Source organism: Falco cherrug, chromosome 1 (genome assembly GCF_023634085.1).
Source record: "Falco cherrug isolate bFalChe1 chromosome 1, bFalChe1.pri, whole genome shotgun sequence".
Taxonomy (NCBI): Eukaryota; Metazoa; Chordata; class Aves; order Falconiformes; family Falconidae; genus Falco; species Falco cherrug.
Genome location: NC_073697.1, coordinates 107,216,141 through 107,234,216, shown reverse-complemented (window position 1 = coordinate 107,234,216; position 18,076 = coordinate 107,216,141). Strand labels below are relative to the sequence as shown.

Genomic DNA, 18,076 nt, shown 5'->3' with positions numbered 1-18,076 from the left:
AGAGGTGGATGGCTTTTCAAGAAAACAGCTGGGTTTGGTGCAGGGTTGGTTTTTTTGTTTTGTTTTGTTTTAACGAACAATGAAGTTTCTGCCTGGCCCCATAGAAGAACAGGGCCGGGTGATTCGTGCCAGCTTTCCCCTTGCAGCTCAGCAGGGCAGCAGCAGGACCAAGCACTAATTGCACGCAGAGGGTCAGGCGGTGAAGCTGCCCATTAGAAGGAGGACAAGGCGTGGGATGCACAAACAAGGGCTTTAAACCGCAGTGGTGCAGTGAACCCCTGTGCTTGGCGCCGGAGCTCACCCAGCGTGACTGATGGCACCAGTGCCACCCTCCCACACCCAGGCACTGCCTCGCCAGCAGCCACCCCTGTCACACATCACCCACCTGCCTCCCCAGGCTGGATGTGGCAGAGATGCTGGTCAGAGGATGCTCTGTACCAACCAGGTCCCACCGGGCACCCAGCTGCGGTGGGACCGTGCAGCATCCCCGAGCCCACCCTGCAGCTCCCTTCCCAGCTTCGCTATTTGCATCGAGTTCTTCCCAATGATTTTTTGGCTTTTCACATCTCTTTTCAGTTCTCTCACCCCATTTGGCTGGTTCTCAGGCTGGCTTTATTTTAATTATCTTTAAAGTTTTAACGGCATCTCAAGCTACCTTTGATGGTTGTTTCTATAAACACTGAAGTTAATAAAATAAAGATCCTTAATGCAGAGGGAAATTAATTTAAGCAACGTGTGCAGGGAGACTCATGCTCGTGGCAAGCAAGTTTTTGGGGCTTAACAGATGTCTCCTAAGTGCTTGCTGCATTTCAGTTGTGCTTTGGCTGCAGCTCTGATCTTCTCAGCACAAGCATTTCTTTTTGCTCAATAAAAAACTTTGCAGCAGGATTTCTTTTTGTGGGAACAGAAAATATTTTCTCTGTCAACGTCTTCAGCAGCTCCAACCTAAACAACGCCGCCATCGACTCCCTCCAGGATGTTGGCCAGATCCCAAACCGTGCCTCCATTGCTGCCTTTCAGTAAAAGAGGGCTAACGTGACCTTCCTCTCTCCAGGAAGGTTATAAAATATCACTCACGGTTTTAAAGGGTACTTTGGGCTTTGTTAGAGAATTCCCTGGGCTCGTCTGGGGGTGGGAAGGTGTTGGACGCATCCAAGCTGCTGTTGAAATATTTTAAAGAGCTTTAACATCCCAAGGACAACCAGTTCCCTGCCTGCCTTGACCCAAACCCCCTCCCATTTTACAGGATCTCCCCTGGGAACAGGAATCCCGATCCCTGATCTCACAGTGCGGCAGCAGGAGCGTTGGGTTATCAAGCTGGTGGTGACAAACCAGTGTCTTTAGGGCAGGATCTCGTTGCCCGTTGAAGGCATCGCTTTCACATGCAAGGAAGAGGTACAACGCTCTCCTTGGCACTCACCGCTTGCTCATTCATCTCTTGGTGGCTTCCCAGTTGCCCGCTCCCTGCCCCGCTCTTCCCATGTCCCTGCCCAGCTCCCCAACATCAGCTCTACCATGGCAATCATTTCAGGACAGGAACGGGGTCTTCCCTACCGACACCAGCAGCTTGCTGGGGCAGAAAGGCTGGTTTTGGTGTCCCCAAGTCACCCTTGGCAAACTCTCTTGCTGGGGTAACACCAAGCGCTGCCCTCTCCACGTCTTCCTTAAGTCACAGGATGCTCCTACACGTTGCTGTCACGCCACCGAGGTTGGGAGAGCAACATCCTTGTCTGCCAGCTCAGGATCTGCTCCCACAGTTGCCTTTTAAACACAAGAGGAACCTGTGTAATTTAGGTTTCCTGCATAAATGTGACCCTCTGATTGCCGTTAAATGAATTAAAGGAACTGCTTTTCCGGGAAGCGTGACTTCCCCCCCGCTGAAGGGGACATGGCCACCAGCTCCGCAAGGCCAGCACGCCGGTGCTCGGCAGCCCACACGCAAGGGAATGCTTTCCTTTGGCTTCATGGCTCAGCCCCATCCTCAGACTTGATCCCGAGCCCAGTCCAAGAGCACAGATGTTTTCATTAGCCAGTTATTTCATCACACAGCTCAGCCCCCGTTACCTCCACACGAGCGATGGGAATGATGCGCAGCGCATGCAGGACATGCCTTCGTGGTGGGGTCATTCCCAGGCTGCGATGTCTGGCAACTCCTCACCCTACACAATTCCTAACTCGACTCCCTTGAATGAGCAACCTCCGGGTGTTCACCGCAGATATGCAAGTACACAGTCACACTGGGATCGCCACGGGAAGGGGACAACCCCCGCTGGGCACCTGCATGTCTACGGGAGGGGACCACGGTCACAGCAGCTGTGGGCACCCACACGCTGGCCTCAAAAGACGGGGCAGGCTGAGGGCTGCAGCCTGCTCACCAGCTCCTACTGCTCTGTCCAAAAGCCTCCTGGATCTGTCGGGATGCACAGAAATGTTAAACAAGCAGTGCTCCTGGCTCAGCCTCCCTGGCAGCGACAGCCCTGCCCGTGCCCAGCAGGTCACTCACCATGGGGGCTTAGGGGGGAAAAAAAAACATTTCAAAGAAGAAACCAAAGCAGAGAGAGAAGATAAACAACTTCCCTGAGGCACACCCCAGTGGCAGAGCTGGCATTTGCTGAGCGAGCCCAGCTCCAAAGGCACCGTGCAACCCCTTGCGCTGGCTGGTGCTGTTGGGGAAGCAACAGAGAGCCCTCGGGGTGGCAAACACGGACCCTGCCATGCAGCCCCGTCCCCTCCTGCACCTCGCTGCCCAGCACAGCTCCACGCAGGCACCCACGGGCCATTCCCGCTGCCGGGACCAACAGCACCACATCTGCCACCTCTGTGCTCCACATCTACAGAAAATAAATCTCTAAGGCCAAAGAACTAACCTTCGGGAACAGGAGGTGGCACTAGTGCCTGCCTTGTCACTGTGTCACCCTACAAGGACAACATTTGTCAGATTTAAATGTAAGGCTTTGGTTTTGTGGGTCAGAGCACGAAGAGGCAGCTGCTGCTGCCTGCCGGGTGGTTAACTTGGGAGCATCGCCTGCCTGCGCTGGAGAGGAGTTAACTGAGAGAATTCCATGAGTCCTTCTCAATGACCAGGAACATTTCACAACCACGGATGTTCTTATCGGCAAGGCAAAGCTCATGGGGTGAGATGCTGTAATTTAGACCAACTGGTACAATTGCACAGAAAAACAACCAACCCCCAAACAAAAAAAAAAACCCCAAACACAGCTTTCAGGCACGGAAGGTCGTCTTCTGCAGTACATCTTCTGAAACAGCCTGGCACCCCCTTCACGCCGGGAGCTGGTACCAGGAACCGGCTGGTTATGGGTAGCAGATGGAAAACAAAGAGAGAAAAGTGGGAACAACCCCATCCTGGTCAGACCGAGCTGCACACAGGCTCCCTTGGCTCCCCTTCCCACTGCCAAAGTGTTTCAGAAGTCAGTCCAACAGCACCTCGCAGTTGAGATCGATGCTTTCAAAGCCTGTGTCCAAACACAGGAAGGCAGATTCCAAGCCTGGGAAGCAAAGGATTTTCTGAGATACGTAACATGCTGCTTGCACATTGCTGGGGCAAAATGCTGCCAACCCAGGGAGGTAGAAGCAATAAAAAGTTTAGTCATGGAAAACGCAATACAGAAAAATGTGTTTCAAAAGCAGCACCCAGCAGAGCCCCGGCCTGGGCTGGGTTAATTCACCCGTGGTTTGACTCAGAGGGGCTGAGCACGGCTAGAGTGAACCGTTCTATATTTTGGGCCAAATTTAAGGCAGTGGAGAGGAACGACAGATTAATGTAGCTCATGGAGTAACAGTAAGCAAAACTCAAGAGAAAAGTGTCATTAGAATCACACTGTAACACCATCCTATCCCAGCAGCATCCTGGCCGCATCCTTCATACCAGAGGAGCCTCTTTTGGAACAGACTGAACTCGCTGTCACAGCTGCAATGTGCTGGACACACTGCTAAGGCAGGGCAACGTCGTAACCCCCCAGCTCCAGCTCAAGCAATTGCCAAAACCGCAGGCGCTACACAAAATCCTGCTGCCACCCTTGCAAGACTGTCCCCTTCTCTGCCAACATCCCAGAAAGAAAAGTATTTGCAGCGCGCCCGAGCCCCCAGCACCTGCCTGCACAGGGGCCACGCTGGGAGGGGGACAAGGAAGTAGCCCCCCCAGCCTGCTGCACCTCAGCTCTTAATGAGAGTGGCCTTTGCCTCTCATTAAACGAAAGCAAACGAAAACATCCCGAGTCCATAGGGGGAGGAAGGGAAAGCAGCCTGACAGGAACACTGAGGCTGGCCAGGAGCTCTGGAGATTACCTGGTCCAAGTCCCCCAGCTCAGGCAGGGTCACCCAGCTCCGTCCCCTTTTAACTCTCAGTTGGGAGAACCGGTATTTCCAACGGGATGGAGAGCAAAGTATGAACTAGGCAGCCAGCACCGCATCCCGCTCCCTGAGCGGCTCCCAGCCAGGTCTGGGACCAGCAGGAATTTGCTCCAGGACAGGGGCTGACTGCCGTCTGCCACACCTCACCGCATTCTTGTTGCATTTCTCCACTTTTTCTTCTAAGGTATGACAGTTTCAAAAATACGTCCAGTTTGATCATCCCTCACGCGGCAGGGGTCTGCTAGGCCCACAGCAGCTGCAGGCACCCACCCCTGACGCCCTGTCGTGATGCGACCAGTTAATTATTTTAGGGCACAATTCTCAGCCGGTGTCAATCAGCCCGGTTTGGTTTGACTCCAAAAGCAACAGCTTGTCCACGACGGGTAGAGATTTTAGTAAGTAGTTATCTACAGAACTGGTTATGACAGAACCTTTTAAAAAACATTTGTGTGCACATTTCTAAACTTCAAGACACTCTGTAAATGTTCTTTAACCCCTTCAGCACACCGAAAGCATTCAGCTTGAATACCGTTTCAATGTCCTACCATCCTGCCATGGCACGACCACCACCAATGCTGCTCAGCTCATCGGTAGGGATTTCCTGCATCTTCTACAAAATTCCCTGTGGCCGTCTCTCTTTCCAGTTATCTCTTTCCCTTTCCCAGCACCAGAGCACAGCCAGGTAGGAGCAGCAGCTCCTTCTCCTCCATAAAACAAAGCTTCTTCTAATAAAACTTCTCCAGCAAGGACTGCCAAACAATCCCAGAAAAGATTGGCTTTCCTGGGCTTGAATTTATGAAAAGAGAAACCCCGGGTATTTCAAAGTATCAGAAGAGCAGAGGAGTTCTGGCAGCTTGCTTCCCCTTTCTCCTGGAGCAGCGCCAAGAGCACAAGAGCCGCCCTAAGCAGAGCTGTCACTCTGCCAAGACCCCAAGAGCAATGCAGAATGTAAGTGAGAAACACTTAAGAAATGAGAGAGGTAAAAACAATATGCACTTCTTAAATATTCAGGAAATGCCAAATACTCCGGCCTTTTCTTCTCCAAACCTTCAGGCAAAACCAAGTTTGAAGTGTCCAATACGCACGTACGCTTTCTGGTGCCCCCGACACATCAGAGGACAGCTCTCCTCATGCCATCTTCTCTCCTTCAAAAGAACCAGCAGAGCACATTAACTGGGTTAGGTAACCGCCCAGTTAAGATAACAGAAAGCAGCCTTGGGAGACAGGCAGATCGTTTATGCAATATAAAGGACACTGGAAAAAATGGTATCACATAAGCAAGGTGATATTTGCTTTCCATAAACCATTCCTGAGTCAGGTTTCCGAAGAACACACCCAAGAGTAAACAACAGAACGCGAAACCTGCTCTCGGAGCCAGAGGAATTCCTCACCTGTACTTACACCATCAGAGATTTACTCAGGCAGCAGATTTAAAAATGATTTCTTGACATAATGCAGACGTCAAAATCCCAGATCCCTTCAAATGTTACTTAGAACTGCATTTTGGGGGCAATTATAGTTTAGCTATCTTAACTGAGACTAAACAAGCTACCCATGCATTTGTACAAGTTTAATATATGTATCCACCCGGAACCAATTTTTATAAAATGGTTAAATATAATAGCAAGTGAACGAGTTCTTGAATCTTCTACAATACTTACAAAACAGAAGACAACATGGATGCTGGCAAAAATCCAGTGCAATAACAAATCGGCAGCTCCCAAGATGGAACACCCAACTTCAGAGATCTGTTAAAATATTCTTGCTGGCTGAAGGTATTTGCGATCTGGTTCCATCTGCTTTTCGTAAATTTAGAACATGCTTCAGTAACTTAATTTTAGAAAAAGACAGATAAAAATGTAAATGCTTGCAGCCCAAGGCCACAGCATGTCAAACAATACCAGTGACTGCCAAGAGTAAAAACGCTAATTTCAAAATTAATTGCATGTCACTCCATGATAGGATCTACTTATCTCTTTTGTTTTGTTGCACATTTAGAGAGAAAAATATATCAAGGACTTCCCCCTTCTAATACCGCGCTTACCCAGTCAAAACGTACCTTTAGTCTCCAGCCTTGGAATGCATTTAAGATAGATTATCTTTGAGAGGCAACAAATAAATTTTCCATTAATTTCCTTTCCTCTTCAAACATCAAAGAGGCTTAAAATCCCATGAAAATGCATATCATAAATCCCCCAGACACTGGAAGTTATCACTCCCTTTCATATATGGCACAACTAAAGCTTAGAAAGCGTAAATTCTTTGCATAAAAACACAAAATAAAACCATGACAGAAGTGTGTGGGGGGAAGAAGTCAGTATTCTGGTTCAAGGTCTTGCATCTTGTCTGTGAGTCACAAAATTCCCAGGATGTACTGCAAACTTTATTTCTGTTTCCAGTACATTATAATATTTATGAAAGAATGGTCTGCAAGCATAGTATAAAACCAGTGCCATGTGTAACTCATGACTTCATGTGTGTATATATACATAAACACACACAGATAAATGATTTATTATAATCATCAATGCTTTCAACATCAAACACTTGATCCTGAAATCTTTAATCAGGCAAAAGCTCAGTACACAGAAACTTCTGCTTCAACCAGGACTGATTCTCATTCTTCTAAACCAGATCAGGACTTCACTTCGGTGCTGACTCATTCATTTATTCCACGGTCGACAGCATGTTCACATGACTGTGACTCGTCTACATGTAAATATTGGAACAGACGTTCAAAGGAAAAATATACACCTCACGCCTAAATGCTCTTCTGTTTATATTACCAAGAGCCTTAAAATCCGAGTCCAGAGCCTCAAGTGCTGCAAACTGGCCCAACTCACTGATTTCAGTGGCAAGATGTTGATGCTGATTATCTGGATCTCTCTTTTATCGAGTATGGACCGCCAAGCAACCTCGAGAACGGTGACCCTGCCGACAGGTCCTCTCCCTTCCATGATGCCAACCACCGACCTGGCCAGGAACCAAGTACTTTGGGGACATTACTCTCTGTTTCGATCACTGAAAACAGCCCTTTTCACAAAATGCTCCAAAAGTTGGCTTTGTATTGCAGACCGTATTCTGAAAACCAGTTGGGCAATTCAAAAGCATATGAAAGCAATTATAATTATAGTACTGCTGTGATAATTAAAACATTGCCAGCTGTATATAAGCCTATTCAAATGTACAGCTGTTACATGGCTAATGGAAAAAATAAAAAAGCTTCAGATTCTGTGCCCCGTAATTTCTCAGACTGCTACACTACCAACTCAGTTACTGCCATCCCTGTTCATGACAAAATGCCAAAACAATTGCATCCTTTTCCACGCTTTCTTGTAAACAATTGGTTGCCTCATCACCTCTCAGTAATAACAATTGTAACATATTTCACAATGATGTCCAATACAAGATTAAACCGGTATCAAGTAAAAACCAGCAAAAAAAAAAAAAAGAGCTGATTCTCTTCTGCTGAAATAGTCACCAGCTTTGGTCCAGATGCCTCCTATGCTTGGTCGCCTTTGTCTTCAGTTGCCATTGCCGAGTCTCTCTGTTGTTCCTCTGGATCCCCTGGAAGAATACTGGTGACTGTCTGGAGAAGTGACTCAATCTGCTCTTCTGTTAGCCTTTCCTCGCTTTCTTCTACCATCTGCAGGTCAAAAAACAATCTACCGTAATCATTAATCACTTCCTTCCTCAGCTCCAGACAGAAGGACTCAACTAATTGGGAAATACTGTTCTCAATGGATGCAAGACATAGTCTGAGCTCATTACAAAAATATTTTACAAAGTGGAACTCTTGCAATATTTAAAAAAAGAAAGAAGAGCTCCATTGTTAACTGCTACAATTGGCATTCCACAATGAGACCCCGCTTTCTTTACAACGAAAACACCACAGTCAGAACAGGCTTTTCTCCCTGTTTTTTCCTAAAGCCTCTCTCAGCGTACACATCAGCATCTCCAGCCAGGCATTTCATTTCATCTACCATTTCATGTGCAGACCTACCATCCAGACCTATTTTCTTAAGGTCCTGTGCTTTCACGTTAGAACTGAAATGAGATAACCCGAGAGTGGTTACCTGAACCTCAGCATCTCAGCCAGCACCTAGACTATAAGTAATCAGGCCATAAAAGAAACCACCCAATCCTACAGCAGCTATGCTTTATTGGAAGTTGCTTAGATTGGTAAGATTCCTGAATATAAAGGCATATAAAAGCTCTGAGCAACACAAAACATGCTGTCACGAATCAACAATAAAATTCCCTAAGATTAATTAGGGACCTACTCTCCCTGTGGAGCTGTGGGAACCCTTGTATCACTGCTACCAGTAAAAAACAACTGCCCTAATTTATAGGCAGCTGTTAAAAGGAAAAGCTTGTCAGAGGACTAGAAAGGCAAGCCAAAATAACTCTTCAAACGCAAATGAAACCAATTAGGATCGCGGGGTTTGAGATTATTTTTTTTTTTAATACAAAGTCCTTCAAACTGTCCTTTGAAGAGCGGTGATTTATATTAATTATGGTTCCAAGTCAATGCAGGTTTAATCAGTCCTAGCTACAAACTGACAGCTATTCAGATGCATCTCGCCTTCTAAAAGGCAGAGTGGTATATTCAATTAACTTTTTTTTCTCCCCAATGTCCTATGAGCCCTCTTTGCACAATCTGATCATCTTTCATCAGCCATTCTCCGCAGATCCTTGACAAAAGGAAAGCAAGAACACTAGAATCCACTTGTGTAGCAAAAGGCAGACAGTGAATATCCATTTGCAATATGACTGTTTCTAGGGTCTGTCTCAATCAAAGGATGAAATTCTCTGTGGAGTGGCTTTCCAAGTACCGTTAGTTCAACAACTACTGTAGGACTCTGGCTTGAAAAACAGCCCTGGCTCTCATTACCGCCAGCTGCTTCACTATACACGATGTGTTAAAATGTACCAAAAATCCTCCTAACGCTACCCTTCCATGTAAGCAACGGCTGTAGCTACTGCAGTGGTATCAGAAAATTGCCTGCTAGGCTGCGTTTCGGAGGTGATCATCTCAGCAGCTTGCCTAGCATACCTTGGAGCATCAACATTAAACAATCAAGTATGTTACAGCGCATACATGCACTCTTTGTGGCCAATACTGCTGACAAAGCCATTACTTTCAGAAGACCTATGCTACTAAGGTTTGTAGAGCATTATCAGCCTGGTTTTGGAACTGGATTCTAGTGTTATTAATTACTGTTGTATTTAATTTTAAAGGTGACAGCCCCATAGCAGCAGGACCCATACAAAGAAAAAGCCTGCATCCTTTGGACAGGCAGTACTGCTTAAGGCAGAATGATGTATCTCTTAGTGGCCAATGTCTCCTGCATTCATTACATCCCACGCTTTCCAATCTTCAGAAAAATGGCACCTTGCCTAGTTTAGATTTGATTTATTGGGTCACACAAAGTCCACCCCTCTTCCCCATTTAAATTTTATCCCTCCTTATACATCTCCTTTCCCTTCCTTCTTCAAACACTTTATCCTTTAGAAGCTTGCTCCAGGTAGCCAGAGTTAAACACGAGGATTTGATCAGAACCTAAACAGGTAATAGTGATTTCTAGATCAGCATCAATTCTTCTCAGCTTCTGCACAAAGGCATGCAGCGGCGATCACTGCTTCTTCGTGCTCTGCAGTGCCAAACGAGGCACTGTCCAATGTGAACAACAACCTCGATGTCACCTGTACCGGCGGAACACGGAAGCCTGCAAGAGTGACAAACTGCAGATACAACACGGGACACTGACAGAGGAGCTCTGGGGATTGTTTTGGCAGTTTAAGAAATAACACTTTACCAGAAAGTTGGTGAAAGAAAAGAGTCTCTCATGTTTCAGATGCTTTGGGGCTCTAACTGACGTCTCATTATGCTGTTGAGAAAAGCATCTTTAAAAAAGATGCCAGCTAAGTGCACTGAGGAGTGGGTAATGTAGCTCCAAATTCCCTTCTGTTCACAGACTTAGTCCCTGCCAGAGGGAACTGTTAATTCCTTAAACTACTGCAGAAAAATTCATCAAGCTCACCTCTCAGTGCCTCTGAGCCACGCGTCCTCACTGCCAGCTCTCACACTAGGAACGACCCATAAAACAACAACAACAATCTACATTTGGCAGGATGGACAGCTTATTATTCAAGTTGACGTTTCAGCACAATTTTGCTGTGATATTATTGAAGAGTTCAAAGGATCAAAAGCATAAGCTGTAAAAATCAATTTTTTTCCCGCTCTTCATGGAAACAGCCTGAGCAGGGACTTAAGGAAACATAAGCCATTAGGAAGCAGCATGTCAAAGGAAAAATTCAGAAATTACGCACAGAGAGCGTGTTGACTCAAAGAGACAAATGAAACTGTCCTAAAGGAAAAATATCAAGGGAAACCAAGTCACTGAGACTTTATTCTAGATTCAACAAATGTTCGGTCTTCTGATTTACAACTATAAGATACCTCTGCTACTGATAGTACTAGGAAATAACGTTACGATGCTCAGAAGGGAAATTATGTGTAAGAAAAAGCCTAAAAGGCAGAAAGAAATAACTGTACTCAAGTACCTACTTTTCCCACAAGAATTTTACTGATATATGAAAAGATATCTCTCAAAATGCCTTGCTAACCTCTACCCTGCAACTGGCTGGAACTGCTCAAGCAACAGACTCAAACCGTAAGCAGTCAGGAATGTCAAGTTTATACTAAGAAAACAAAACTGCAAATGTTTTTAATAAGCATATGACATAAGATGTTTATGTTGGCAATGCCACTTGCACCAAATGGAAATAGATTCTCCTCACAGATGATGCCATGTGCAAAGCATAGGGTGTCATCAATGAAAGCTCTGCCGAACTGTGTATTTCCAGTATTTGTGGATTTGTGCAAGTAACAGAATTGGACAATGTTACAGTAAAACAATTTATAGATAAAAAGCACCCCCACGTGCAGCTAAACAAGCATTTCTCCTTCTCAGGGCTGAGAGCAAGGATTTTCTTGAACACGAGAAGGCGGCAGTAAGCCATGGCAGCTATGCTGTATTTCCCAACCTGTTTCTGCTTTTCAGCACTCAGGTCTATACTATCCCAAGACAACTACGGTGGTTTTGTAGCAAACATTACAGCATATCCATGTCATTCATACATGTGCACAGTATGTATTCCCTGTGAAATGCAACTACATGGTCAAGATCAACTCAGTCAAGTCAGGCCTCAGTAATACCTTCTATTTCACACCAACTAGTAACAGTTATTAAACTCTCACTGCAATATATTCATACAGTGAGCAATATAGCCATTTTCACATTTAGTTTCCCTCCTCAACTAACGCTCTAAACAATATAATTTACAAGATGACCAAAGAAGAAATCAAGGAAAGAAGGAAAACTTCATTTGATAACTTAATTAGCAGAAAATTCTTACAGCTAAAAAAAAAAAAGAAGAAAAAGAAAAAAGAGGCGGCATGTTCCCCCTGCAGCTACTATATACTTTTCAAGCCTGAGTACCTAAAGCTGCTTCTTACTTTATTGATAAATGTTTTGATAAACATATTGATAAACACAGCCAGATCTTCAGAACTGTGGAATATATACAAAATATTCAGGAGGCAGCTGAAGCCACAGTACTGCTCACCTTTGAGAGCAATGCTACCTTTACTTAGAAGTCTAATAAAAAAATTTTCACCTGCTTAAGCACCTTGTAACTGTTAAGACACAGCTTATGTCTTGACTTAATTTCAAGCACTCAACAGGTCCAACCAACTTAATTGGACTTGAAGCTTAAAATTAGGCATTTACTAAATGAAGAATACATCAAGAAAAGGATGCCAGCTCTGTTCTGTCTCTCTAGATACAGCAATGTGTGGGCTTTCCAACAGAGCAAAATGAAACATGCACCCAGCATCCACCACTGAATCTTGCTACAAGACAGTGAAGACGCATCACTCGCCAACTGCAGAATTAAACACTGGCAGATGCCTTGCTCGGAAACGTAACCGCTACTGGGAACCAGAGCTGTGCTTATTAAACCAATGTGTATGTGGAATATTTTACTACCATGCAGCCTTTCCCAGCTGCACATTTTAACAGTAGCTTTTTTAAATTGAGCGCTGTGTATGCATCTCTCAAAGGAACAAAAAAAACGTAATTACTGAATTGGAACATAATAACAGAATTACATTAAGTCACATTAAAACCTGCTGATAAATTCTCATGGCAGAAAGTAATTTTCAGAAGCTGTTAAAAGATTTTGTTTATCAAGAAGGTAAATCAGAAAATAACAGCTAGCCTATCAAGATGATTTCAAGGATTAAAGTGTTTAGTCATAAAACAAACGTACAAATCTGTATGTTCATAGTGCCATGGAGACATGTATGCACAAAATATGAACACAGACATAAATAAACACATTCATACTTTTCAAGATTTTTTTTTTTTACTCTGTGAAACAAGGACAAACCTTTTGGGAACATGCTTTCCCTAACTATAACCATAACATCTTTTCTGCTTACCCAAGGAAAAGCAAAGTATAAGAGACTTCATTAATCCTCACTGTGCTTCTTTTAAGCTTTCAGTCCTAATGATTATTTCATGTAGCCTCCTCAGGCACAATACACTGCAAATGTTGAAGGATCAATAAAGCCACCCTGAAGAACCCTAAAAAGTTCTGAAAGAACTGAGAAACTGTCTCAAGGATAAGCAGTATTTGATGGGTAACAAACCTCAGTGTCACAGAACAAAATAACGTGTGGGTTAAAAGCTATTGTTTATTTTAATCATCAGCTAAGAATGCTATTAAAAAATAATCAGTAAACTACAGTGAAAAAGGAAATACGGGTTCTGATCACTTCCAAAGCTAGCAACCACATAATTTAACTCCAGTATAGGAGGTACATATGAGACAATGACTGCTATCTCCTCCTTTGAGCAGTAATTTGAAATCGTTCAGCACCAACATCCTAGTAGGAAAAAAGCACATAAAAAAGAAATAAAGTGAAAGACTGAATCATTGGATTAATGTCCCTCAGAGATAACCAACCAACTATGCAAAATATATTGCTGAGAAAATAAAATGTTTAAATTCTCTAACATCTTTTCCAAAGGAATACTTTAAGTTATTATCTTCTATTCCATAATGAGAGACTATCTGCCAGACCAGTTATGCAGAGCACAGATCACGAGGCACAAAGCTCTCCGAGATGGAAATCTGGTTTTAAAAAGCACAGAATTAAAATCTACTTTTCTATTCAGAGAGAAGAATGTAGAGCAATTTGTTCATTAGAAAAGATGACGCTTAATCTTCAAACCCATCACTGTTCAGCGTTAAGTAAAGCTGCACCACCGTCACGGTTAGATCAATATCGCTGTCTTTTTTTTCCTCCTTTGTGAACCACTGAGCCAGGAACAACATATGTTAAAGATTAAAACAGGAGGTCAAGACAGCAGCAATGTGTACAGTGTTTTCCCCTGTGGGATATGAATTACAATTTCATGCTCCTTTTGTTGCTATTGTTGTTTGAAAATAAATCCTGGCACACTGTCCAGAAAAGACAAATATGAACAATTACAGCAATTTATGCATAAAGACTTACAAAAGAACTTAAGATCAAAAGATCACAACGTAAATTTGCTTTTTAGCTTTACTATCATTTCATCAAAACTGATTTATTGCTTGCATACAACTAAAGACAGGGAATTTTATAGAGGAAAAGTAAAAAACCAAAAGGCTGGAAAGGCAAAAAAGCAACAAGCAGTAGTAAATGTAATTAACCTCTTACATCAGCTATTAAAAGTCTTGCAGGTAAACTTGATTCCATTCCATGGACAGGCAGCACCAAGTAAAAGTTTGAGACATGGAAACTATTTGAGCAAGTGAGAGACGCAGATATTGCTTGCATTTTGTTTTAAAGCTTTTTGATTTTTTGGCTACATTACATGAAGTGGCCAGAAGTTTTCATCCTCACTTCCTTCTGATTCAATCCCAGGAGTGACTCAAAGCTTTTAAGTGGCAGGGGCAAGTTCAATGAAAAGAGAATCAAGGCAATTTCAGACCTAGCGTTCACTTCTCTGTAGGCTGTCTCTCATCCATCAGCTGCAGGGAACTGACCTGCCTGCATGCAATCTGTGCGCAGTAATCTCCTTGCCGACATCAAAGAAGAAAACGCTGGTAGCCTCCACTGCTCTGCATTATTTTATACTCAAAGATGCTCACAAAAGACAGAGGTTTTGGGGGTTCAAAGACGCTGCACTGCTACCATCTCCTTCCTCTGTCATCACCAAACTCCAAAATTATTGAAGGCAGCGATTGAACTGCAAAATAATTTCCCTGCCATGGCTCCCAGCCTCTGCATTTCACTAACAAAAATGGACAGCAGTTTACCAGCAGTTACTGAGGTCAAAAGACTTTGATGTGCCTTGATGAAAGAGTAAATGTACCGCAATTTTGGAGAGGCTTAATTTAATACACTGTTAACAATCCAGTCAAATTATATTACTGTAATAGTAGTTTTGGAGAAATTTGGCCTGGGAACGACAGAGGTATTGCAATGGAACAGAAGTAACTGCATCCTCAATACTGCCCATGATGACACAAATTTGGACTGTTCCCCAAATGGATGAATACTACAATTTTCACAAGTTGTCATTCGAGAAGAGTTACATATCAGACTGACACTGAACTCAAACCTCGTATCTGTACTCTCTAAGTTTTAGCAGTGAGTTCTATCGAACTTTGGCAGTACAAACCTTGCAGTACCTGAAGTAAGCCATTCTACAGAAACCTGACTTCTAATAAAGGCTTGATTTCTTATACTTGCCTCCTGGACTTCAAACACGACACAGAAGCAAAACTATTTTCAATAGTTTATGGATAGGTAAGATAATGAGGAACTAGGTAGGATAATGAGGGGAGGAGGGAAAGGACAGACAAAACCATGCAGTCACCTGAAAGCAGCAAAAGATTATTGTATTTAAAGAAGAAAAGGGGGAAAATACCATATTTGGCCCATACGGGAATATAACGAATCTGTGCCTAACCATGTGAAGCTAACAAAGGCATGAGACAGGCTCTACATCACCACGGATGACTAACTTCCTAAGCAAAACTCATGAGGCCTTAATGCTCTTGGTTGGGTTGATGACCCCCACCAATCTCTTCAATCACAAAACACAGTATTAATTTCTCAGCTAGAAGCATTCTTTTATGAGATGCCTTCAGCATGATAATGCCTACTCCTGGGCTATGAAAGAAAAATAGCCCTACTGGTACCTCTTTAATCCTTCCCTTTCTGCAGCAAAATTTGATCCTGTTGCTACACAGTTTGGTTTCAGGATAAGATTGTAAACAGATGTTCTTAATGTAAGAGATCTTTATTAAAATAATATCCTTATTACAATAACCTCTTTATTACCACAGGATTTTGTATGCCTAAGGAGATCCTTCTGAGAATATAACCATCTATTTCTATTTAGTGACAACCCCTCTTTACACCCCTCTTTACATCAGAATTATGCTTAACAGATTGACAATGGCTACTTTCCATCAGGAAGTCTGTTTATATCCATTTCTCATTCCGCACCACTGATCAGAATTCCTTATCAGTCATTACTCATTCCTTTTTAGCACTTCTGGTTTCACTGTAACATAAGTCATGTCATCACAGCTGTCAGAAAGTGAAGTACTCTATTACAGAGCACCAGCAAAAAGGTTCTGGTTAAATATATTCTTAGTTGCAATACTGTAACTAACCTTTAATGACTGCATCAGATATTTTCAATATGTGACACTGAACCAAACAGAGGTGGAGAGTCTGTCCAAGAGAAGGATGGTCACGTCTCTACGGAGGTCTCAGAGAGGAAGCAAAGTGGATTTGAAACCATGAATGTAAAGATGTGCATAAAGGGATACATTCAGCCACTGACCATGAGAAAGTCATTATTCAATTGATCTTCAAGGTTAAAGCTGCTTTCATTTAAGCTTTGGACAGTCAGGAGCATTGTTACTCACCAGCTGTATTTCAACTGCTGTCACAGGTCGGTGGTTAAGCAACTGGAGCTTTTCTGCCCTGTTTAAAAGCAAAGAGTAAAACAATTTGCATTATTGTATAATTTGAGGGTCCCCTCAAATGATGGGTAAGATGCAAATACATTCCTGGTAACTTAGGGACAAAACACCACTGCTGAGAATAATTCTGACTGGGTTTGCAGTGCGGTTTAATCACCATGATAATTTGGGTATTTTTAAATACAGGACTGTCTTGTGTGTTTTAGACATACTGCTGTTGCCACATCTAGTCTAAGGTGGCAAGACCAAGTAAAGACCCTTAGATCATTACTGTACAAGCATAAATTAACATGCACTGTTGCTTTGTTAAACATCATACAGAAATGCTAAACAACTCAAAGATCACAGGCTCTCTTGCTATGAACACACAACCACCAGAACAATTATCATACCTAAGAAGTTACAGTCCATCAGCCAAATGGCAGTAACTCGGGTATTCTTTTAGCCCATTGCAAATGCACAGTTAAAAAAAAATAAATCAGCTTGAAACCACTTCTCACATGTACTCTCTGCAACCCACACAGCTGAAGTAAATGGTTTTTTTCATACATTATTACAGCTGGGCTGAGGCCATAGTTTATGCATGGATCTTTGGGCAAAAATACATTATTATCTCTGTTCCCATGCAAATCTACCTCTCCATTGTGTTTCTACAACTGTTAGGCACCAAGCAGCAAACCAGGTGGGGGACTGAGCTGGACTGTGAAGATAACCAACCTCTTTTCTCTGTTGGCTGGGGTTTTTATTGTAATTGTTGCCTTTTTGGTTGGTTTTTTTTTTTAATTCACTTGATTCACTGCACAGTCCCAAAAACATTGACATGACCACAAGCACTAAGATAACAAAAATGCCAAAGCCCCCCTCCCTCCTCTCAATCAGTGCCTGAGTTGTAAAACTATGGTCACTTACTGTGGTTTGAGAGACAAGTAGTAATTTACTAATTTACAATAATTCAAACACTTCTGATTACCTGTCCACGCAGAAAGTGTCCAGACAAAAAGTGATTCTATGCATTCAGATGTGCAGCCCTGTGCCTTTAGCACAACACCGATTCAATCAATATTAACTTATTTTGTTGTGATTTTAGATACGAGCCATGTTACATCTGTATTTTAAATAGTTTAAATTCCATTTTCCTCTGTCTACAAGGGGGAGAAGTCACTAGAACTTGTCTGTCTTTGGTACTTAAAACACCTGAATATTCAGAGAGACAGTTTAGCATCACTGAAGCCAGTGGCAAAATTCCTGATACATTCAGAACCATCACAACCTCACCCAGCCTCACTGTTTTTCTGGATTAATTTTAACCCAAGAGCTTACTTTCTCATGAAGAAATCTGACAAATGTCCATTTAAACACTTTGATCATTAAATGGAAAAAAAAATGGGTATAAGGGGAAAAAAAAATCATGGGGAAAAAAAGAGCAGTTTTTGAAATGTAAGAGGTGATCAAACAAGTACGTTCATTAAATTCAAACCACAACATTTAGACAATAGCTCTGCAGGCAAAAATTATTAATTTTACACTGTATTTAAATGCAAATAATTATAAAAACAAAGCAAAAAACATCTGTCATATGCCAGTAATGCATATTTCATTAATTTCAGAAGCTCAAAACACTAACATTGACTACACAATAGCAGCT

The 18,076-nt window shown here is 43.0% G+C and overlaps 1 protein-coding gene across 2 annotated transcripts in view; it reads right to left on the bottom strand.

Moving 5' to 3' along the window:
- Window positions 1–6,855: 6,855 nt before the first annotated feature.
- CRCP (CGRP receptor component) overlaps window positions 6,856–18,076 on the bottom strand; it is a 33,575-nt gene continuing 22,354 nt past the window's right edge. For both annotated transcript variants that reach the window (XM_055696336.1, XM_055696333.1), the window contains exons 5-6: window positions 16,375–16,432; window positions 6,856–8,017 (exon numbers count right to left, since the gene is read on the bottom strand). In XM_055696336.1, coding sequence (XP_055552311.1) covers window positions 7,874–8,017; window positions 16,375–16,432 — 202 coding nt within the window. In that variant the 3' untranslated portion in view covers window positions 6,856–7,873. The remainder of the gene's footprint in view (window positions 8,018–16,374; window positions 16,433–18,076) is intronic.